The sequence below is a fragment of the Amborella trichopoda genome, chromosome 3, assembly GCF_054954075.1.
Source record: "Amborella trichopoda isolate Santa Cruz 75 chromosome 3, AtrichopodaSantaCruz75HAP2 v2.0, whole genome shotgun sequence".
NCBI classification, from domain to species: Eukaryota; Viridiplantae; Streptophyta; class Magnoliopsida; order Amborellales; family Amborellaceae; genus Amborella; species Amborella trichopoda.
In genome coordinates, this window is record NC_142338.1 from 8,042,734 (window position 1) to 8,066,339 (window position 23,606).

General features: G+C 35.0%; 2 protein-coding genes across 10 annotated transcripts in view; both read left to right on the forward strand.

Moving 5' to 3' along the window:
- TWD1 (FKBP-type peptidyl-prolyl cis-trans isomerase family protein) overlaps positions 1–2,017 on the forward strand; it is a 29,641-nt gene extending 27,624 nt beyond the window's left edge. For all 6 annotated transcript variants that reach the window (XR_016052928.1, XR_016052926.1, XR_016052927.1 and 3 more), the window contains exon 10: positions 1,835–2,017. The gene's annotated coding sequence lies outside the window, so the exon portion shown is untranslated. The remainder of the gene's footprint in view (positions 1–1,834) is intronic.
- An 11,780-nt stretch (positions 2,018–13,797) lies between these two features.
- LOC18428929 (Nse4, component of Smc5/6 DNA repair complex) lies at positions 13,798–22,914 on the forward strand. 4 transcript variants are annotated; one of them, XM_020664026.2, is made up of 8 exons: positions 13,798–14,013; positions 14,129–14,286; positions 14,462–14,542; positions 19,402–19,648; positions 19,986–20,076; positions 20,201–20,420; positions 20,696–20,787; positions 22,473–22,914. In XM_020664026.2, the coding sequence occupies exons 2-8, from the start codon at positions 14,142–14,144 to the stop codon at positions 22,752–22,754; spliced, it is 1,158 nt and encodes a 385-aa protein (XP_020519685.1). In that variant the 5' UTR covers positions 13,798–14,013; positions 14,129–14,141; the 3' UTR covers positions 22,755–22,914. The 4 variants fall into 4 exon arrangements, with proteins under 4 accessions (XP_020519685.1, XP_006838288.1, XP_088719330.1 ...); XM_006838225.4 differs by having other exon boundaries at positions 13,798–14,001; XM_088863204.1 differs by having other exon boundaries at positions 13,798–13,996; positions 18,134–19,648.
- Positions 22,915–23,606: the final 692 nt, after the last annotated feature.

Consider the following 23,606-nt stretch of genomic DNA (forward strand, 5'->3'; position numbering starts at 1 on the left):
GAACCATTGTATTTTGAGGGGTTGTTAACTCTAGAAAAACCCTATATATATATATATATATATATATATATATATATATATATATATATAGAGGAAAACTCTTAAAAACGTCGATAGGCAAAATTGAAAAGTGTTTCGCCCCCCCATGGACATGTTATGTCCGTTGCAGTTGTCTTAAAAATCGCTACGGATCTACGGGAGCCATGGCGGTTTCCCGTGTTTTTTTGCTTAAAAAAATACCGCCACGAACATGCTTTATCCGTTGCGATACCACAATGGACATAGGAGGTCCGTTACGGTCTTTTAATTCACACCGTCCAAAAAAATCGGATGGCGTCGAGCTATGGGCGAAAGCACTGTTCGCCCATAGGCATTGCGTAGTGGCTTCCATATATATATATATATATATATATATATATATATATATAGGGTAATGATTTCATACAACGGTTGTATAATAGTATAATGCGAGTCTTCAAAAACCATGTTAGAGACATTTGTTTGACACAAATTTTTAAATGTACACTCTTTTCATTCTACGGTTGATCACAATTTTTTTTTTTTGAAAAAATGCCCTAGAAAGTATTTTTCTAAGCCAATTAATATAAGCCATCCATTTTAGTGAGATAGTTAGATATAGGCCTCAGAAGGATTTTTTTTCTTTCCAAAATTTTTATATAGTGTTATCGTCATTAGATTAACAATGCTAAAAAAGAAAAACATGATTTTGAATTTGTTAAGGCCTAAATCTAGAAATTCACCAAATGGGCAGTCGAAATTCATTGTCGGAGGCTACTAATTTTAACCATATCTAGGGTACAAATTGAATTTTTTTTTCGTAGGATTGATTATGACGATGAAGAGAAAATGTGTGCAAAATTTGGGGTTATACAAATACCAAAAACATGGTTTTCTAGAGGTGTGTTTGCATTATACTACTATACAACCGTTGTATGAAATCCTTTTCGATATATATATATATATATATATATATATATATATATATATATATATATATATGTGTGTGTGTGTGTGTGTGTGTGTGTGTGTGTGTGTGTTTAGAGAGAGTGTGTGTGTGTGTTTATGTAAGGTGTTAACCTTATAGTATATAGGTGAGGTGCACTTCAAGAAAAAGGATTTCAAGTCTCCAAAATAATGCATTTTGTATGTAGTATATTATCTGGATCGTCCATTTTCAATATTTTTAAGTTTTTATAGATTTACTTGATCTCCAATATTGGAGCTTTGAATTTCACAATTACGGGCACAAACAAATTTTTAGACCATCCAAGAGTTTCCTACATCGGAACTGGGTTTTTGGCAGGGTTTGGAAGTGCACCTTGATTTGATTAAGGTAACCACTTTTAAAAGACCATGTTTGTGGTATTTCTGTCATCCTGAATTTTGTACTGATGCTCTCTTCATCCCAACAATTAATACCAAAAGGAAAAAAATTGAACTTACACCCTAGAAAAGGTCAAAATAATTCACTCTCCTATAATGAATCCAAACTGTCCATTTGGTGGAATATATACTATCTATAAGAATTGGGATGAAAAACATCCTCTAAGGTCTAGATCTAATTATCCCATCAAATGGACAGCTTATGTTAATTGAGTTAAAAAAAGATATTTCTATGGTGTATTTTCAAATTTTGTTTTTTTGAGATTGTTTATCATAATGAATTGGTATATATTCAAAAATTACGGTTAAATAAGTGCGCTCTTAACATGGTTTTTGAAGATATTTTTAATTACATTGCTATAAAACAGTTGCATGGCTATGTTCTATATTGGATCACAATTTTGTAAAACATCTCCCTGCTTGATTTCAGATGGCGCAGGTAAACGCAAGGAATTTGTTCTATTTTCTACTATTTATCTTAAGGATTTCAAAAACAACAATGTTGCTCCTGAAGATGTAGTGAACTAGACTTCAAACATGAAATCCTGCTGATCAGCGAATGTAGTAAGTTGGATCGTTTAGATATGTTCTATCTTCCTATTTTTGAGTGTTACTACTGTACCTTTGTGTGTGTGTGTGTGAGAGTGAGAGAGAGAGAGAGAGAGAGAGAGAGAGATTGGCTAACCCTTTCATACTTGTGATATCTAGTGTTTCTAGAAATTGTATTCAGCCCTGAATCACTAGGGCAATCGCTTTCCAATTTACCCAATTTGAATCAGTGATTCTTGATTGAGGCTGCTTTAGGCCCTCATTAGGAAAGATATTGAGAATTGGGAACCCCCTTGTTGCCCCCTTGGTTTCGGGTCGATTTTTTGTCTTGACCCAGCAATTTTTAGAGGGATTGTATACTATAAAACTTTTTTTTTTAGTACAACGAAGTCGCAATTACCCGTACCTATTGGATGTGAAATCAAATAGTTAGGGGGTGACACAGATCAAGAAATTTATTTTGATTTTTGTGTCTAATCAATCACACCTCCATTCACTTGATTTCACATCTAATGGTCAATAGTGATTATAGCCTTCTTGTGTTAAAAGTAAATGGTCTTATTGTATACTTTTCCATTTTCAAAATGCTGATTACATCTATAAAGAAATTGAATTAGAAAAAAGAAGAGAACCGAGATACATTGGACCCGGTACTTTAAAGAACATTGCCCTGTTTAGAAACTGTAGATGGTTATGAGAAAACTGCTGCAGTTAACCATTTCAAAGAAACGAAAAAACTGTTCATTAACTTGGAAGTTTTCTATCTTCTCTTGTTTCTTCTTCAATTTGTGAAAAAAAATAGTGTTGGCTTATGGTACCTTTTGATTAGACAGTCGGAATGGCTGTTTTAAATGTCTGACCAGATCCAACTTGCATTAGCATGTTGCTAGACGATCCGTTGATTCTGCTCCCTATGTGGATGTTCCTGTCTATATCTAAGGGCTGTTTGAACCGAGTACTAAATGGGTTTAATACTTTCTCCTTTATCCTGTTGTGCAGGTTTGGTACTATTGGTCATTTGGGTGGGTGGGTTTTGGTGTGTAGAAAATGCTGCTAGAGTGATTTTTTGGTGATAATGGCCAGACCAAATAAGTCTATTTTCTTCTTGTTAAAATAACAAGCTATTTCTCTATGAAGATAACATCCCAAAGTGGGCATTAAAGGCCACCCAAACATCACCATGATCATAATTAGAGCATTTTTCTAACCATTTGAGGTCGGTTATACGAATCTTGATTCACGATTTTGTTCTATCATCAGCCATATTCTCATATCTTTTCTTACTACTTCCAATCATGTGCTTTTGAGCTTACTCCTTATCCTTTTGGAGTTATCCACTTGAACTAATTTACACTTCCTAATCAGTGTTTTATTGGGTCTACAATGCATATGGCCAGTCCACTTAAGTTTACTTTCTCTCATCTTATTATCTATTGGAGCTACACCTAAATTCGCCCTAATGATTCATTTAAAATTCTGTCCTTTATTGTCTTGCACACTTAAGTCTATTTTTTCTCATTTTGTCTACACATGGCCAGCCCACGTAAGACCAGCCAAACATTGGCTTCAAAAATGTGTTACAAACCAACAAGTCAGGAATACTTCGAGAATGCTCGGAAATTACTTTCATATCTTCTCACAACATTATTTAGTTCCTAAAATCTGGTAATTGGGGCCTTCTTTCTTCTTCTTTTGCCATTTACAGCTATTTATACGTGCCTTCTAGAAGCTCATTGCATTTTTCCATATGGAAATTTTACAACGATGCATCTCCTGCAATTTCCAATGCCTCAAAACACAGAAGTTAAAAGTTTGAAACCCACAAAATTATCAGAATTGGAACCATTTTAGAGACACAGAGAACTGACTTCCTAGATATAGAGAGCAGCCATACCATTTTCTCATCTAGTGTCATGGGAAATGGTATGCGCACCAATGAAGGATCGTGGTGTGGGCAACAGGAGATAAAGAATTAATAAATGAAGTGGTGGTGGAGTAGTATAAAAGCTAATAACAAACCATAGAAAGGTGTTTTGGTGAATGGACAGTGGTTGCTAAAAGGGGTGTATCTATGATATGTAAAGGTATTGCTGCGTACAAAGAGTATTTCCTTAGGTAATTCGAATGATGGTTGGAAAATGTAATGATAACATTGTTTTGGCCATGGATTGGAGATAGACCGTTAAAAATTATAATATCTAGACCTTTTTAAGAAGGAAAGAGTTCATACAAGGTGCCAACTTTATACTACTTAAAGGTGCACCTAAACAATTCTCTAGAAAAAGTATTCTATATTAGAAAACCCTCTAATTGATCATTTCAACCTTCAGATATATGAATATGAAGGAAAACAAAGAATTTCAAGTCTTAACAAGAGTGCATGAGTTGTCTGGATATTTTATATTGAAGATTTTTGAGTGATCATAAATCTGTCCAATCTGTACTATTTTTGAAAATTTATATTTTGCAACTAGGGATAAAAATAAATTTCAAGCCATCATATAGTTCTCAAAATCAAAAGTACATCTCAAGGAAAAATTGAGCAGTATGCCTTACTTCTGCAGTGTAATGAAGGCGCCTTATATAAATCTCACCCTTTTCAAAAAATGATCGATAATAATCTGAAAATAATGGATTTGTCTTCACTCTTGAGGATTATATTAGTTGGTCTATTAGGTCAGGCACAACAAACATCCAGATTTGGTGATAGCCCAGTACATGAATTTATAAGTCCAACAACATTATTATAGCCCATGTAAGGAAGGTGGGGTTTAATGAGAGTCGTCAACTAAAATGTATGTTTATATTATCTATCTATATTGTTATCTATTGATAAGGCCAGATGGAAGGATTCAAGTTTAGCAAAGGTATGGAATCTCCCTATTCTTTCCATGGAGGCTCTCATGTGGATTGTGTGTCTCATTGAATTTTTAATTTTTGAGATGCTAAGGGAAAAAGTTATACCGCGCAATGCAGAAAGAATGAGGAGAGAGGAGATCTTTGTTTTTGTTTTTAGATATTTGTATGTTGGAGAGATGTGGGATTGGGTAAAGAAATGGATGACCAAATGCCTCTCTTTGGACATGCTAAACATATACTCGAGAAAACATGCGTTATTTTCAGATTGAGAACGAGTTTCGTGGAAAATACATAGGTATGCTATAAAATAAGTGTGGAAAGAAAGAAATGGCAGTTGTTTTCAGATTGAGAACAAGTTTTGTGGAAAATACTTAGGTATGCTGCAAAAGAATTGTGGAAATAAATAAATGCAAAGCTTTTTAATGTATATGTGTTAAATAAATGAATTTTTATTATAAAAGTTTTTTTCCAATTAATTAGAGTCGGCTGCACAAATCATTATCCACTATTGTGCTATATTAAGGGACATATCTTCAATTAGGTTATAAGTCTCTATATGTTTTTTCACTACTTCAATTATGTTATTTTGAGTCTATCTTTACTCTTTTTTAGCCTTTTAACTTAAATTGGCTTTACCTTCTACCGGGACTGCACATGCAAATACACCTCGAGTCTACTTTCTTATTGTCTATTGGTGTCACACTTAAATTTTTCTCTACAACACCTGTTAGAAAAAATGGAGTATGGCAACTAAATTAAAGAATAGTGAGGCGGAAGATTGGGCATATGTTAAAAAAATATTTTGGTGTATAAAAAGAGAAGGATTGATGTACATAATGATAGGGAAGTGACAAGCGAAACCTGTTGGGATTCCATTTAATCGATTGAAAATAAACTGGGATTTTATTGTGGTTGAAGCCCATGACATTGCTACATTAAGTAGTACTGATTTTTCTATTTTGAGAGCTAAAAGTGAATTTGCCCGATTCTTTCCCATCAACTACTTTCATACACTTTCAAATATGTTAACGGCATAAATACACATATGCATTACTGATGTATACAGGAAATGAGTAGGTTGTGATGGAGATCCGAACACACAGCAAGTAGTCACACGAGTATATTTTTTGATTGAGAATAATAAATTCCGGGCGGGTTGCTGTTAAAAGTTGTTGAGAATGGCCATCCAAGCACAATAAGCACCCACAATCCTCTGAGAGATGTAGACATAGAGAGCAAAGGAGAGGCTCATCAGCAAAACATCTCTCAGGTCCCCCTTGCGCCTGGGCCTGACCCATCTTTGCATCTCAGCCACCACCTTCTTCATTGCCACCACAGGCCTCCAACCCCCCTCTCTCTCTCTCTCTCTCTTCTTTCTCTCACCTTCCTGGGAAGATGGGTTTTCTTTGTTGTTGCCGTTGCACTTGCAGTTGCAGTAGAGAGATGTGGGAGGTCTGGAGGTGGGTTTAGAGAGAGAAAGTTGTTTTAGAGAGAAGTTGGGGGCTTTGTGGATTGAGGGCCTCACTGATTTGTAGAGCGCCATGGAGAGGGTAGATTCGTAATTTTGCTTGGTATTTGTGTTGGAAGAGAGAAGATGGCGCTGCTCAGTGGATAATAGAGGAGGGGTTAGCGTAGGGCGCCCACAGATAGGGGAGATATTTTGAAGAAAATGACGGAAATACCATACCAATGTCCTGGGATTTACGGGAACGACCCTTGGCTATTTGAATGGCATCCCAACCAGGGCAGTTTTAGATACTGGTGCTCAAGGTCTACGGCCGCCCCGCCCTGCCCTGTTGCCCAGGTTTAAAAAGTAGGGCCTGGGCCACAATTGGTGCCCTGAGGGCGAGTTTAGGGCCAGCGCAGACCCTGTTCGGCCTGCCTCTTGTTTTTTCTTTTATTTATTTTTAGCCGGGCCTATCCCAGCCGGGGGCCCCTTTAGGCAGGCCTTATGGGCACAAGGCCCAGGCCAAGACCGAGGTTGGTCTTGCCCGTTGCTACCCTTTGCAATTTGAATGGCATCCCAACCAGGGCAGTTTCAAATATTAGTTCTTGAGGGATAGGACCACCTCGCCCCGTAGCCTAGCTCTAAAAAAGTAGGCTTTGGCCATAGATTGTGGCTTGAGGGTGGGCTTAGGGTAAATGCCGACCTTGTTCGACCGGCCCCAGCCCTCTTTCATCTTCTTTCTTTCATTTATTTTTAGCCTAGCCGGTCCCGACCTGGCCCTAATAGGGCAAGGGCCATGCCTAAGCAGGCCCTATGGGCACAAGGGCAGGGCATGCGAAGATTGGTTAGGTGCGTTGCTACGCTTCTCAAGGGATTTATTTCACCCTGAATTCTCTTACAACATGTTGGTCCAAAAAAAAAAAATTTAAAAAAAAAGCTTGAAAAATGGAAGGAATTTATTTCAGCATAAGGTTTTGGCATTTACATCATGTTATCCCTAATGGAACCCATGAGTTTGTTTCGTCGTAAAATCTGAAAAGCATTTTGAGAAATGGTTTTTTCTCATTATAAAATTTTAAAAAGAATTTTGAAAAATGGTATTTTACTCAACGAGCATTGCTGACATGGGTCACTTGATTTAGCCCATTAAGAACTCATATTTAATATATTTGAGCTCGCCTTAGCCCCTAGAATCAGATTGAATATATTATATAATGTTGCAACCTTAGTGGTAGAAATAAGATTGCTCTAATGTATCTATTTTTATTTAGATGATGTAGATTTGACACAATTTCTAAAACAATGTTAATTTGTGAACCATCTTTTGAGATAGTGTCTAATCTACATCATCCAAATAAAATAGTGTAAATTACTATAAATTATTCCAAGTTTGTTGATAACAATTTGTTTCATGGAAAAACATGATGGCACATACGTTCAAATATATGAATATTAAGATGTTATAGCAACAATAAGTTCTTGTGAATTTGTGTGGTTCAAATGTATGAATATTAAGATGTTATAGCAACAATAAGTTGCATGTGAATTTGTGTGGTTTAAAGCAATAGTTGGACAAATTGGTACTCCACATGCACATGGTATAAATATGCATTAATGTAATAGTGATGTTTCATTATTGTCGAAAAGGGGGATACCATGTTGTCGAGAAAAAAGTAAACATGTTATTGTTTCGACTAGTGTTATTATGATTGGACTGACCACTAAATTGGTAAGGGGTTCAGTCAAAACTGGTCAAGTCAGGTCAAATCGATTTGATCAGATTTTAAACGTATTGAAAATATATTAATAATAATTTAAAATATTTAATATATTAGAAAAAAAAAAAGTTTGACTATTTTGTTTTACCAGTGAATAAGTTTAAATTGACTGGTTGGATTGGTCAAAACTGATCAAATACTGGTTTTAACTAAAATTTGATTAAACTTGATTTTTACTTTAGATCAAACCAATCAAAGCACTGGCAGGCTGTCCAACCAATTGGATCGCTAATTCGATTTGGTCTTGATCACAATGATTTCGACCCCTTTTACTATAAGAAAGGACCAAGTATAACTGTACAAAACATTTTTTAAAATTTGAAATGCCCAAGACATAATAGGTTTTATTTTCTACTGGCATCCAATATTGAAGTGCATTCATTCATGTGCTTGAGGATGAAGCGTCATGCTTGATTTGCTTAGTTATTAGGTGGGATACCTTGTCTGATTAGTTTTTTCTGAGTTATTAGGTGGGATACCTTGTCTGATTAGTTTCTTCTTAGTTATTAGGTGTTTTACCCAGAGATTCATATGTCCCGTTTGATGCATTATCAGACTCATATGTTTTGATGACCAACAGTGACACGGTTTTATGGAGTCTCTTCAGGTTACAAGAACACAGCCATTGGGTGGCAAGGGTGATTCATAACATTTGCACAGAAAGGTGTCTTCACCAGTAGACACTAGTTACCGGATCACACCAAGACACCAAAGCTAAATTACCAAAACGAGCCCGACCTGTACACCTGTGCGGGCCAAGGGCACCTCTTTCACTGATGCAAGTATGAAGTGTAGTTGGAGCCAAACTACCAAAATGAGAAAATGGTGTTTCTTGCTCGACTAGAAAAGGCTCCTGTTGCATGATGCGAGTGTGGGAAGTGCAAAGTCCAACTAGAGCTAAATTGCCAGAATGAGCCCCACCCGCACAAGTGCAATATGCAAAGTGCAAAATGCACCATCAAGGGCCCTTATGCGATCTTACAAGCACATGCATATGCATGTTTTGCCTTCTCTTCCCCTGGGTTTTAGAGCAAAATTGAAGAGGATATCCATATATTTAAGTATGCCTTCTCTTACTCTATATTTCAATATAAGATAAATAACCCACTATTTTTTCTTACAAATAAGACAAAATACAGTATAAAAGATATTATTTAAATAATACTTGGTATTTTCCAAAGCAAAACACAACAACATTGATTGAGGCATCCGTGTCCTAACGGTGTATCATTTTGCTACCTCCTTTGACCATTATTATAGAAAGGGAAATCTCATTTGTTACCTTTCTCTTCTAAACTTCTATTATTTTAATCTCTCATTTTATTTAGGGTGAGGTGTGTATAAGATGTCCACCTTACACTATACAAGTTAGGCACCTCTAAATTTTACTGGAAGATGTAGTCCGGTATCAGAAATCATACGAGGTTTGAAAATCCATGTTCAACCCTAATTGTGAAATTCAAAATTTCAAAAGCGATGCAAATCGAGCAAATCCATAAACACTTGAAAAAGATTGTCCAAATAACATGTTACAAGGCGCACTATTTTAAGGACTTTAAACTCTTCTCTTTCTTTTATTTATTTATTTATTTATTTTTATGTTATTCATCTCGAGGTCGAGATAATCAATTGGAAGGTTTCCAACTCTGATGTGCACCTTCTATAGTATAAGTCTACAATCTTATACAAAACTTTTTCCTTATGATGGTTATGCAAATTTATGTGCATCAACCAAATTAAATGGATTGCGTTATGCATAAGAGCTCATGGGAGCTACACCTTGCCCTACTTATACAACTTGCACAGCACTGTCAACTGTGGCAACCTCTTTCATGTAGGCAATATACACCAGCAATCCAATCTTCCATGATGATTTGCTTACCTTTGTTTACCTGAAACAAATCTTCCATGATAATTTGCTTACCTTTGTTTACCTGAAACAGTCTAAAGCATTCCCTTTGCCATCTTTTATGAACCAATTCATGAGAATTGTCACCACCATCTCATTTCTAACTATTATTACGACCTCATTGACAACAAAGCTTTATGTTTTCAGGCTATCGGCACTTGGAGTGATGCTCCAATTCCTAAAGCATAGGTTGCCCCTGACAAGTTTTTTTTTGTGGTAGTTCGATGGGGAAAGGGTCTTGTACCGTAGTAGGAATAGAATTTAAGATGTCGTGTTTTGACGCTCTGCTAAAAGTAGAAACGAATAAACGTAAAAGTAGAAGCACCAAGGGATAGATAAATCTCTTTCAAATGAAATAACTCGAAATCGGGAATGGGGTTGGGATATCAATTGTTGGGGGGCTGATGCCTCAATATAACATCCCACCCTCCATCCCATTGATGACATGACAAAAAAAACTAAATAACCTGAAATCACCCACGCAACCACAAGAGCTTAAATTAAGCTGTAAATTTAACACTCCTCACTAATTTATTTGGTTTAACTTCTCACACCATTAGTCGACTTAAATTTGAGATAACCAATTTGAGAGATCAATATATAACTCCTCATGAATCTACCCTTTTTGTAGCTTGATATCTTAAGTAAAGCCAACTTTGATGACAAAACTAACCAATTTCTCACACCTGAGCCCAACCATGATTATAGTCGATTTTCATTAAGAAAGACACAAGATACACATAAAAAATAAATAAAAAAGAGCTCACAATTATTTTATTTTACTTTATGTTTGTGAAAAGCAGAAGACTTCGATGGCATGGTTAAAAAATACCCTTCCTCTAATGTAGGTCTACATTTCTTATTCTTTGGTTTCTATCTCTTCTTCATTGGTTTTATTTACCCTGAGAAAATGTGAAATGAGGCAAGGAAAGACTTAAGCTTCCAGAGAGGACGGTGAGGAGGGAAACACTTTTGAGATTTTATAAAAGACCAGCTTAAAGTACTTAGGTTGAGAGAAAGAGAGATGAGAGAACAAAAATAGAGGGGAAAAAAATAACCTTTTTAATTTTGGGAAAATCACAAAATCCTATTAGGAATATTTTATAAATAGAATGCCATAGATTTTGTATTGTTTTAGTAATTAAATATGAAAATAGTTCTCTAACTGTAATAGAAATGAAACTCAAGACATCATATTAAGGCACCCACTACCTTAGTCATCTATACTTGTATTGCCTTAATATTTAACGTGTTTGAGTGAAAGGGACAATTCATAATGAACTAAATACTCACCCAATGCAAAAATAATAATAAGGTAAGTGGTGCGAGTGCATATAAATTTTGATGCAGGGAGATTACCATCGGGGGCTTTTTTTTATTTTCTTCCTTTCATCTTTTATATATATATATATATATAAACTCTCTTTTAAATACAAAAAAACTCTCTTTTAAACACAAAATGGCTCATAAAAAGGACAAATGGATTTATTGCAACTTTTAAAATGCTCATGTAGAGGTGGGAGGGCCAAGCTCACCACCTAAAACCCAAGGGGTCTAACATCTTTAAAGACTATATCAATATCTTTTTTTTTTCTTTAATAGCCCCCTTTTTTTTTAAAAAAAAAAAAGTTTATACAAGGTTGCACCTTGTACTATAGAAATAAGGTGCAAGTAAAAAATCCAATAGAAACCTTCCAATTGATCATCTCGACCTCTGGATGTATAGATATAAAAAGAAAACGAATTTTAAATACTAAAATAGATGATCAATATATGATTTTATATTAAGTCACATTAATCGTCTCTTTTTAAGATTTTCAAGTGTGTTTAGATCTATTGCACTATTTTTTAAATTTTTAAATTTTATATTAGGGTAGACATGGAATTTCAAACCATCATAGGGTTTCCGGAACTATATCTCGTGGCAAAATTAGAGATGGTGCACCTAATACAAACCTCATCCCTATTAAAAACAAGAAAAATTATTTGATAGGGTTGCAACCCTATCAAAATAAGTAAAACCTCATCTTATAATTCATCAAAAATTGCAATTTAAGTACTATAAAATATTTACATTGATCATCTCGGCTTGAACATTATGGTTGTTAAAAAAAAAAAATTAAGATTTCAAATTCTAAAAATAGTATATATTGTAATAAATTATCTAGACTATCCATTTCGTCCTAAAAAATAAGCGTTAACCAAATCTATACTATTTATTGAGTTTCAAAATTTATTATCAGTGTTCAAAATTGATTTTAGAATCATTATAGATATTTTTGTTGCCAAAAGTACTTTTTAGACAAAGACTTAAGGTGAGGCTTTATTTTGTTTTTATAGAACCTCGGCCTTATAGAAACTTCATCTTGCTGTGTACGTGGGTAATTCTGCAGACGTCAGCCTTTCTTCAATGTCCGTCAACTCCAAATACTAAAATTTTGGGAAATGTTTTTGAGAAAATAAAGCAGTTTTAATGTGTTTATGTTCTTAATTTTATTTTCATCTATCTGGTAACGATGTTGTGTGACTCCCGTTTTGGGTGATAATGGTTTACAGTCTCTCTCACTCCATTACATAGAGTTTTCCCATTCACATGAGATTATTTGTTTTTATCAAGCGCCTGTAAAAAAAGTTATAAAAGTTGCTAAAATTTTATAGAAAAAATATGAAGTCAAATTTTATAATGAAGCATCGAAATAAACATATATGGCGAATAAAATATGTTTTTGATATTTTTGCTAACATCCAATAATCTACCAGCAAGATGACAATATTTTTCAATCGAGGTCAAAGAAACTTTTGATTTTTTGCAATATGATGGAGTTTTTTATTTGCCATCCAAATTAGGTCTTGAATTTTGATTTTGAGTTTTTTAACACGTTTAAAATGGAAAATTGTTCAATGCACGCTGGACTTCATTTATACATTTGCGGTTCATAAAGTGTAAAACATCCATCTGGAATTCATTTATATATGTGCGGTCTAGAAAGTGTAAAACATCCATCTTAAAAATAGGTATTCCATCTAAAAACAATGGAAATGTATTTACTTTGACCAAGTACTCTGCTAATGTAAGATTGCTTATTGCACTCTCGCAGGAAAGATTTACAAACTGAACATAGTATTGAACTTGAAAACCGCCCATCATACTCAGCCTTAGCTGGAGAGCTTAGTGCGACACAAAAAAAAACGGTCCAAAATTTTTCTTACTAGAATTATTAGTTATAATTTTTTAAATTTATTTATTTATTCATATTCGTTATCTCCATATTATAGATTACATGTCCTTAACAATTAATTATTAAAATCCATCTCAAAAGTAGATTTATAAATAGACCCGCATTTCTACATATACGGGCTTGGCTACATAGAAACCGGTTCCTTTTAAAAATTTGTTAGTTTCTATTCAATCATGATGTTTTTTTTTTTTTTTTTTTTTTAAAGCATATAGAAAATGCAATTTAGAAATTTTTTTTTATTTAGTATAGCATGTAGGTTGAAATCTCTTCAACCCCAAAATTTGGGGTCCCTTTTAAGTGCCGCTGAATTGGGTTTTGCTTGAGGGAGTATATTGCCAGTTTACTCCATCGGAACAGAAACATGACATCTTTTTAGTATAAGCCATAATGAAAATTTTTTCCGGTGGATTACTAAAAAGTACGGTGGCAAACTATATCCAATAAAAAATTATTATTATACAACTTTTTCTGCAGGACATCATTTGCCGTCCATTCTCAAATTAACGGTTAGAAAATCATTTGACAAAAACCATTTACATGATACACTGATCTACTTTTGCTGATAATTCGATATAATAATAAGGAAACTGGCTCTGGCTTTTCCCGGTTTTCGAATTCTGTAGATTTTGAAATTTCAAACGCACAACCCTAAAACGCATAAGAGAGCTGGAGAAATCCCAAATTTCCCCCCTTTTTAACCGAAATAAACCAGAGCTTCACTCGGGATTCTAGGGCATATTCATTCTTCTCTAAGGAGTCATTTTTCCCTATTCTTTTTCCCCTTTTTGCACAATTGAGGGTTTATCTATCGGTTAGGTTTGGATTGGTGTAAATTCCTTCTCCTAAATTTATGATTTATTGTGAAGAACTAGGGCTTAGGGTTTTTTGACGTCGTGGGTGCACAAGCAAGAATCACCGCTGATTTCGAAAATATTTTTTGCAGGATTTTACTGAAAATGGTGAAGAAAGAGAAGCATCAAGCAAGCACCAGTAAGGAGCCGTCATCCAAAGCTACTCATACTGATACTCAAGGAAATCAAAGCACTACAGAGAGACGTGTTTTAAGGTCTCGTTATCTGGCCGTTAAGAATCTGATTAATGGTAAGTTCATTTATCTCTCATTTTTTATTTATTTATAATCCTTCTTGGTTTGTTTTGTTGATTATTATGTTCTTTGATTTTAATTTAGTGTAATTTGCGTTTGGGCCTTTGTGTTTTCCTTCTTATATTTAAACCCATTTAATTCGCTAACTTATTTATTTCTTTATGGTTGCAGATGAAAGGGATGAAATAACTTGTTTGGATTCAGATAAATTCAAAACAATCATCAGTGAAGTTGAATCCTTGCATCGACATGGTAATCATAATCATCTCCATCATTGCCATCATATTCATTTTTCATGACTTATATTTATTTGTATGGATAGCCAAGTTATGATATGGTAGAATTCAATTTTTTAATTAAATGTTATCTGTTTTGTTCTTTTGATTTTTTCTTTTTTAAGTTATTAAGAAAACAATTTTACCTTCTATTCAGGGAACCCAGTTCCCCAAAACTTTAGGGCAAACTTCTGAGAGGCCTAGTTCGGCAATTTATGCAATTTACAGGTCCCATTCATACTTATTACGATTGTTGTTATGATGCAATGGTGCCTTTAGGGAAAATGCAATATTCCTTCCGAGAATTTATGTATCCAATTTGAAGAAGTTTTCGTGCATTTGAAACACTGAGTGCCAATTGTGACTTGGGTGGATTTTGGAAAAACATTGGGATGATTTTTGACATTTATAGATTATTTGGTAAAAAGTATAATTTGTTACACCAAAGTTATGGGACCTTATAATCCACATTGGAGGGGTCAAAGGGGTTGCCGATTCTGTTTTGCCTCAATTCCTTGAGCAAAATCCCTCTTTAAAAATTATTATTTCCCCTTGAAACTAAGTTCATCTGCTTTATTTGTTTTGGATGATGTCATAAGCAGATTATCTATGTCCAGTTATGAACTATGAGTTTATTTCTAATATGCTTCCGCAATTTAATGTTATAAAAATAATGTAAAGTAGTTTGTATTTATTAATTTTTAACATGTAATTCCATTTATGATGTATAGTGTAATTTTATTAATGATATTTGTTATGTTTCTAAAAAACATGGAACATACAAAATATATAGAATTTATTAATTGTGTGTTTAATAGTTAAATAAAGTAAAACTGAGCAAATGTAGATAACATGTTTTTGTTGTTTAATTTTTTTGGAACCTTATGTGTTTTCAAAAAATGAATGAGTTGGGGGTTGACTTGCTTGAGTTTTGCTTCCACCTTGTTAAGATCTTTTCTTTTTTCATCATTTTACATGCATACTCACAAAAAATATTCATGATCATGGGGGGGAGAGAGCTCAGGTGTCCAGTGCATGAAGGTAGGCTCTGAACCCAAGACTTTAATGCCCATGAACCACATGTCAACATGATGGCCATCGTAAAAATCTTCATGACCATGACACTCTATGGTTATGAGGGTCATTGCTGTCAAATAAATGGTTAGATGGTGATGGAGAGAGAGTTGATAGGGAAATTATGCCCTACTACTAGTTACTACAAGAAATATATGGTCACGAGGTCCTCACTTTCCAGCTACAAGTGATTGAGAGATTCTGGAACTTGACATGGGGCCAAGAACTTTCTTCCATCTTGTTTCATTGCACTATGCCTTTAGTCTCAGTGGGGGACTGGTTTTGGATCTATGTTCATTGTTCTACTAATCAAAATATGCGGCTGTTCCTTTGCCTTGTTTTTCAATTTTTCGCTCTGATATTGTTGGAAGCATTTTTCTTTTCTTCTATTAATAGGAAATAAGATGAGAGAAAGTAGACTTAGGTAGACTGGCCATATGTGTCGTAGACCCAGTACAACACCAGTTAGGAGGTACATGGTAGTTCAAGTGGAAGGCTAAAAAAAGGCAAGGAAAAAATATGGTTGGAAGCAATGTTTAAAAAGTCGGCAAGTCGAACCGGACTCGCCCGATTCGACTCGAGAATCGGCACACCCGTACCGGTTCCAGCGAAACACGGGGAATCGCCTGTGTCTAGAGAGAACCAGGCGATTCCCAATAGTAATCGCCTGAGTCACTGTTCAAACACGGGTGAACAGTGTTTTGTGATGGGAATCATCAAATTTTGGCATTTTTTTTGATAATTTTTGTGCTTTTTCAGCATGTGAATTGAATATTTCAGCTTTTTGATTTAGCTTTTCAGCCTTATCATTTGATAAATTGGAGTTCAAATCTTCAATTTCAGTCACAAATTGGCGGATCTGTGAAGAACAACGCGTTTCTTTTAGTTTTCTGCCATTTCTCTGATTTCAAGCATAATAGGGCATCATTTTTTGTAAAATCTGAGGGTCATTGATCTTGAAAGTGTTATTTAGAAGAAATTAATCATGCCTTGCGAATATGTTGGTCCATTACAACCCAGATTTGGATTTGAAACCACGATTGTAGAAAAATAGGTAAGAAGTTCGGTTTTCCGCTTCAATCGATTGTTTTTAAGTTTTTGCAAATAATTTGTTAATATTATAGGGTTTTGATTCCTTATAGTGTTATTTATCATAAAATGCATTCAATTAGATCTAATTTGTTTGATTTGAGGTGGATTTTCGAGTTCAAATGACTGATGTCAGGTTGGGTTTGCGTTTTTTCTGCCTTTTTTTTCCGCCATTCTTTGAATTACAGATGAAATAGATCACTATTTTGTAAGAAATAAGAGGGAAATTAGTCGTGATTGTGTTATTCATCAGAAATTGTATACCTTTTGTGTTGATTTTGGTGGATTTTTAGTGGATTTATGATTTTGAGTCACGGTTTTGTGAAGAACAGTCAGGTTTTTTTTTTTTCTCCTGCCAAACTACAAATATGAGACGATTTAAAGTACTATTATGAATTATCTTTGAAGGTTTTTGAAGGTAATATTGATATTCAATTAATTTTGGGCGTAATTTGTTGTGTGAAGCAATTTTTATTGAACGATTTCGGATGAAGAGGAGTTGTGGCTCCGTTTTTTGAAATTTTTTTTTTGATGATTGATTTTTTTGAAAAATCGTGATTTTCCGAAAAATTGTGAAAATCGTGACCATGTTTTGATTATCGTGAGGAATTAAGTAGTATTTTTAATTTTTGTTGTTAAATTTTTAGTGCAAAAAATTGCATGTTGATCGATTATTGATGCAAAAAAATACATGTTAAAATTTTAATGCAAAAACTTTATTTTTTAAGTTTAATGCATAAAATGTATGTATATGATTGATAAATATTTTATCATTATATTATCATTGTAAATATTATTTGTGGCATGTATGTATATTCTTGTTATTAACTGTATGAATATCATTGTAAAAAAATCATGGCATGTATGATAATTATATTATCTTGCATTTTTCAATTTTATTATTAGATTTTAATGCAAAAAAATGTATGTTGATACATAAATTGTATATATATTCTTGATAATTGAGTTGTAGGCATGTTTGGAGCTTGCATTTTTTATTATATTATCTTGCATTTTTGTAATTGAGATGTACGATTATTTGTGATCATTGTAAATATTATTTGTGGCATTGTGAATGACTATATCATTGTAAATATTTTTTGTGCCAAATGTACATGTAGTGGCATTATGGATAATTATATTATTGTAAATTTTTTGTCAAATTGTGTGCTTTATTGTATTTCATGTATGATGATGTACTTAATCCATGATAATTCCATGCTTATCCTTTTGTGTGATGTAAATTAAATGGTAAACAGTAGTTCATGCAGGAAAAGAATATATCAATATTCGCATATTCATGCAAAAAAATGAAAATTCTTAATGGAGTACCCCTATTTCTTATTGGATTCCTAAAAGACAACATTTATAATGAATTTTAATAATTTTTTCGGATTTTTTTTAGGGCTTAATCCGACCAATTCGACCGATTCCCCATCCAGATCACCGATTCACCGATCCGGATGCGCTTTTGAGGTGCCCAATCCAGGGGGCACCGATCCATTTTTTAAACCATTGGTTGGAAGTAATGAAAAATGATATGGGGGCTTATAGCTTCACTAAGGGTATGACCCTTAATAGAGCAGAATGGTGACTAGGATTCGTGTAGCCGATCCCAATTAGTTGGGAAAAGGCTTTGATTATGATAAAATTTGTGTCAAGTGACAATTGAAACCTATCATCCCGGATTTGTTATGCCTTAATACTGATCGAAGACCATGTGACCCTTGGTACTGGAGACTTGACCCTGGTTCCTATGGCATATTTGAGTTGGTCAAAGATAAATATAAATTTTTATCTGCAGAAGCAAGATATATAGGGAAGGTGAGGGGAAAGCCATTGAGGGCCAATTTCAACTGTTTCTTTAGTAACAGTGGTGATGTAATGAAGGACAAATGTAGGATGACATTGTGAATCCATTGCTTTTGATCGTTGTTGTACATTTTGTACCCCTGCAGAACTTTTCTCAGTTTTGGCTGTTCTTTATTAATTCATTTTGTTGCTTCACAATGGCTTGTGAGTTGTGATACTTGTTTAGTTTTAATTACATGGTTTCTGATTGCTCTTATGTATGTGATTTGCTAGTATGTGAAGTAACTTCGTGGTTGATAAATGATATTCATTGATTAGAATTTTCTTATTGGGTAAATTACTGGAGTCAATATACTTGTTTTTTGACTTTCCCATTTTTGTTTCTTAATTATCATTTACTCAGTGACATACACATAAGCATGCACATGCACTTGTGTGCTATCACTAGTCGTAGTGATATTGACAATGTTATCTTTCATGCTATCAAATGGGACTTTTTAGAATGACCGAATTGTCTTGGTGCAATTTGTTTTTGACCTTTAACGTATGAGATTGATATCTGAAGGCTGTGTTGTAAATGTTAGGTTTAAAATCATGGGTTGTTTTCTGTACGTTTGCTGCATTTTGTTCAATCAGGCTCATCTTTTATTGAAATGATGGTTATTTTGATCATTTTTACAAATGGGCCTGTTCTTGGCTTTGGTTTGTCACTAATGTCAATTTTATTGTTCTGCTCCTTTGCTTCCAACAATTTGTGTTTTATTTATTTTCCTTTTTTTGTATGATATATTCCTATAGGAGTATTTCATCTTGTTTCTCTTTGAAATTAAGCATAGAACTGAATTTGCTTTCAATTTACAGTTGAGAAGCCAAGAGAGCAAGTTGCGGACGCGGAGGCTCTTTTGGACATCGCAAACACATTGTTGTTGTCTGTTAAATCACAGAATAGTGAGGGTGTAACACCATCAGATTTCATTACCAAGGTGATAAAAAAGTTTGGAAAGAAAACTTTAGTGAAGGGTGCCAGCGATTATGACTCACTGTCATGGGTGGAGTTTGGACATGCCGTCTCTCATATTTTCAGAGCTGCACCAAGTGCATGCACCATGTAAATATTCCCTCACACTACTACATATTTGATTTTTCTTGTTCAGTGTCATCTGGCAAATCATGCTTCTTGGGAAGCATCCTATAGCCCTATGGACTGTAGAGGATCATAGACTCAGTCCATTGGGCTCATCCCCATCCATTGAAATGGCCTTAGATGGAGAGTTTGACCCACCCAAATGTGGCATGAACCAGATCCACACTTTCTGTCACTGTTCATGAAATTGTTGGATGATCACGATGCTGAATTATGGTTCCCTATAGTCTACTGGATCACTTGGTTACTTTCTTTTTTTTCCCATATTTTGATTTATTCCTTCTGTATTGCGTGGTGTCAGGCTTGGGCCAATGGATATTGAACTGAAGCCACGGCGGACAGTGGTTCAGAGGAAGCGTGTAAGACCAACTGAGAGAACTCGACCTGAGGAGGTGAGCTGTTCCTTATTGATAAAATAATAGCTGAAGTATCTGAAAGCGTCCTTATCTTTGGTTTGTTAATTAGTATTTTAATATGTTCAATTTTATTGAAGGAAAGTTTGTGCCTGTCTTACAGTTAGAGGAAGACCCTCAAGGGGAACTGAAATCAGATACAGATAGAAACATGGTGACCATGTTTGATATTCTGAGGAAGCGAAAGCGTATTAGACTTGAAAACCTAATTCTTAATAGAGCTTCATTTGCTCAAACAGTGGAGAATATATTTGCTCTCTCCTTTCTAGTTAAAGATGGACGGGCTGCAATTTCTATAGGTGATGAAGGATACCATTTTGTTGGTGAGAATCCTTCTTTGCACTTCCTCTATATATGTGATGGTGTATTCATGCTGGCACAATGGCACGTGCATATTTAACCATTATCCTTTGTGTATATGCATATGTGCTAATTTTGTTAATTGTTATCTTCATGTGCATGTATGCATCCTTGTTTCATAATCTCATAGATGTATTCATGTTTGTTTTGATTCATATACATGCATGTAGTGATGTGGATGGATGAGTTCAGCATGCCAATGATTTTTTTATGTTTTCCCTTTATTTTTTCTGTTTAGCACCACGGAATGCTCCTGCTGCAAATGATGTCGCTACTGGAGAGGTTTCTTATAACCATTTTGTATTCAGATTTGATTTCAAGGACTGGAAGGTATGTATGACCCTGCTATTGATGTAGTTCTACTTCTATTCAAACTATCTATAATTTTTTAAAAGAACTGCTAGATTATGGGATTTTCATCGGAGTGATAGTGTGATATAGTCTCTTCCATAATGAAAAAAATGGTGTCTGTTTATTCAACACTGTCCAATCAATGGATGGTAATGGAGTGAGTGAGGCCCATCAAAACATGATATTAGCCTAATGATGTGTATCAATCTCTCTTCACCATTAACCCTGAATTGATTTCCGGTGATGTAATATTTCATGGTTTTTCCCATATTTTTTTGAGTTATAATCAAGGAGAAAAAATTTGGCCGCCTTGCCGCCTAGACCGTGGGTTCTTGGTAAGCATGCCTAAGGCACCCACCTAGTGCCATCCTTTGACCAAAAAAAAAAAAAAACGGAAAAGAAGAAATTCAAATCTACCCAAACAAAAACAAGGCTTGGTATTGCCCCTCTCTCTCTCTCTCTATCTCTCTTGGATCCATGTGCTCTCTCTACATTTGTGAAGAAGAAGAAGATGGACTCCAAGTGCTCGATGCACGGCGTCTCTCTCTCTGTCTGTCTCACACACACACACTCAAAGATACACATCGTCCTATATGCCCCCTTTTTACATGTAAGAAGAAAAAGAAAGAAGAAGATGCCCTCCAAGTATTTGATGCAAAGTCTCTCTCTCTCGACATATTCTCTAAGTATTCAAGACCTCTCTCTAACAAATACAAATCCAAAAGAAAAAAGAGGATGATCTTTAAGAATTTCATTTGAGACCTCATGTGCAAACATACGTGCGAATAGACATACACACACATTCACAAAACACGCACACACACATACACAAAACAACATATGGCTCCCACCCCAACCCTTTTCCTTAGGGCCACCTAAGTATTTGGGTGCCTGCCTAGGCAGCTCAAACCCCTGGCCACCTAGGCAGCCACATCCGCCTTCTTGAACATTGGTTATAATATACTTCATGGTGGGAGGGATACCTATCAAAACAGGACATTACACTATTGGTAGGTGCCAATCCCACTGCATCACCGTCCCTTTATTGCTGTAATTGGAAACTCGGTGACTTGGGTTCAGACTTGCCTGAGTCACTCATACCAGGAAGGTTCCTGGTTTTGGTTCCAAAAACTTTAGGAGGCATGGACCCTATTGTGTCATTTTGGCAGAGACAAGCCAAGTCTTGTTGAGATTTAGCTGCGTTTGACTGGTTACTTGGGTCCTGGCCCTGCCTGGTTCCAGGTCTGTGTCCCGGTTTCCAATCACTACTTGGAATTATATTAAATTTTCACTTCATACTGGAGGTGTTTATTTCTAATAAGAAAGATATGGAAATGTGTTTTCTTGTGAAATCCCCTCCTCAAACAGTTTTTATTAGTTGTTGTTTTGGAAATTAATTTATCCTATATTTTAGCTACAAATTTAGGTCAAACAAAATATGATATGGGTAGCAAATGTACTGTATCCTTATATATTTTCTAACTGTTTTTGTTGATTTCATTTCTTTGTAACTTTTCCTTTTCCTTGTTATTCAAAATTTCCCATGACAAACCAAAATTTCAAAATTTTCCCAATAAATTATTCCACATCTAATCGCTGAGAAAGAGATATTTTAAAATAGTTGAGAATATGGTTTTGATTTTTGTTCCTTTGACATTTGGCAGATGATGATTGACACTGTTCCTAGTGGGGAGGAGGCAATGCCTTACCGAAATGCAGCCATTCATTCTGGAAATACTCAGGTCGATCCGACTGTTCACTTTGGCAACTCTCAGGGGAATCCTGCTGTTGCTTCCATCGACTCTCAAGCTGCTCCAACAACTCCAATAAGGAAGCTTTCAAGGAATCGTGGATTGGTTATCAATGATTCAAATATTGATAGTACACCGGAAAGTGATGATTTTGCCGGAAAACATCATAAGAGGAAGAGTAGGCGTCACCTTTAGAGTGTAATTTGTATAATTTTATTTAGCAGCTGTGCCGAAGCTCTGTATCGGCCTTGAAATATTTTATGCAGTTGGAGCTGGGAAATATTGTTATAGATCTGTAACTTTCTAATGTTATTTTTCACAAAGTTAAAATCTTTTGAGTAGATGGTTTTGCAAATTATGTTTAGAAATGCTTGTTAAATTGTGTCAAATCATGATCTAGATTCTCCACAGTTCATTTTTGTATTTTGGTGTGGAATTAATACCAATTAATTTGAGTGGTGGTGGTGACAATTTTTTGGGGTGGCAAATACACGTTATTTCATGAGGTGGAAAGTGGGAGACAATTGACTTTCATATGCGTGACTATAAAGAAATGATTAGCCATGAGCAAGTACTCGGAAATGCTTTTCAGTTTTCATTACTATTCACCTCACCATCTCGCTCCTTACATCACTTTATGTTCGATTCTTGCACGAAGTGGGCCAGGAATACCTTACTTCAACATGGGCAAAGGGAAAGGGAAAAGGAGAGACTTATATGAAGAAAAAGATAGTAGAGTTGGAAAATTAACCAAATTTAAAAGCATTACTTTATTCATTCATTCCCGAATTGAAAAGAGAGAGAGAGGGATGGGGGTGGCAACGGGTTGACATGCTGACCCGGTGGGTCGACTCGAATTGGGTCCAGGTTTGGGGGGCCATGTCCATGTTTTGGATCCCAATAGGTCTGGCTTGGGTCCAAATGATTTGGACTTGACTTGGGTTGGTTTGGCTTCGTGATGGATCCGGCATAGACTCCATGGGGCTGGGCTAGGGTCGACCAGACTTGGTAGAAAATTTATAAAGAATATAAATTTATATACATTGA

Bases quoted from the DNA above. Each gene is read 5' to 3' on its own strand.
- LOC18428929 (XM_020664026.2), top strand. From the start codon at position 14,142: ATGGTGAAGAAAGAGAAGCATCAAGCAAGCACCAGTAAGGAGCCGTCA. The intron at 20,077-20,200 runs GTGAGCTGTTCC...CCTGTCTTACAG, and splicing joins AGAGAACTCGACCTGAGGAG to TTAGAGGAAGACCCTCAAGG. The intron at 20,788-22,472 runs GTATGTATGACC...GACATTTGGCAG, and splicing joins TTGATTTCAAGGACTGGAAG to ATGATGATTGACACTGTTCC.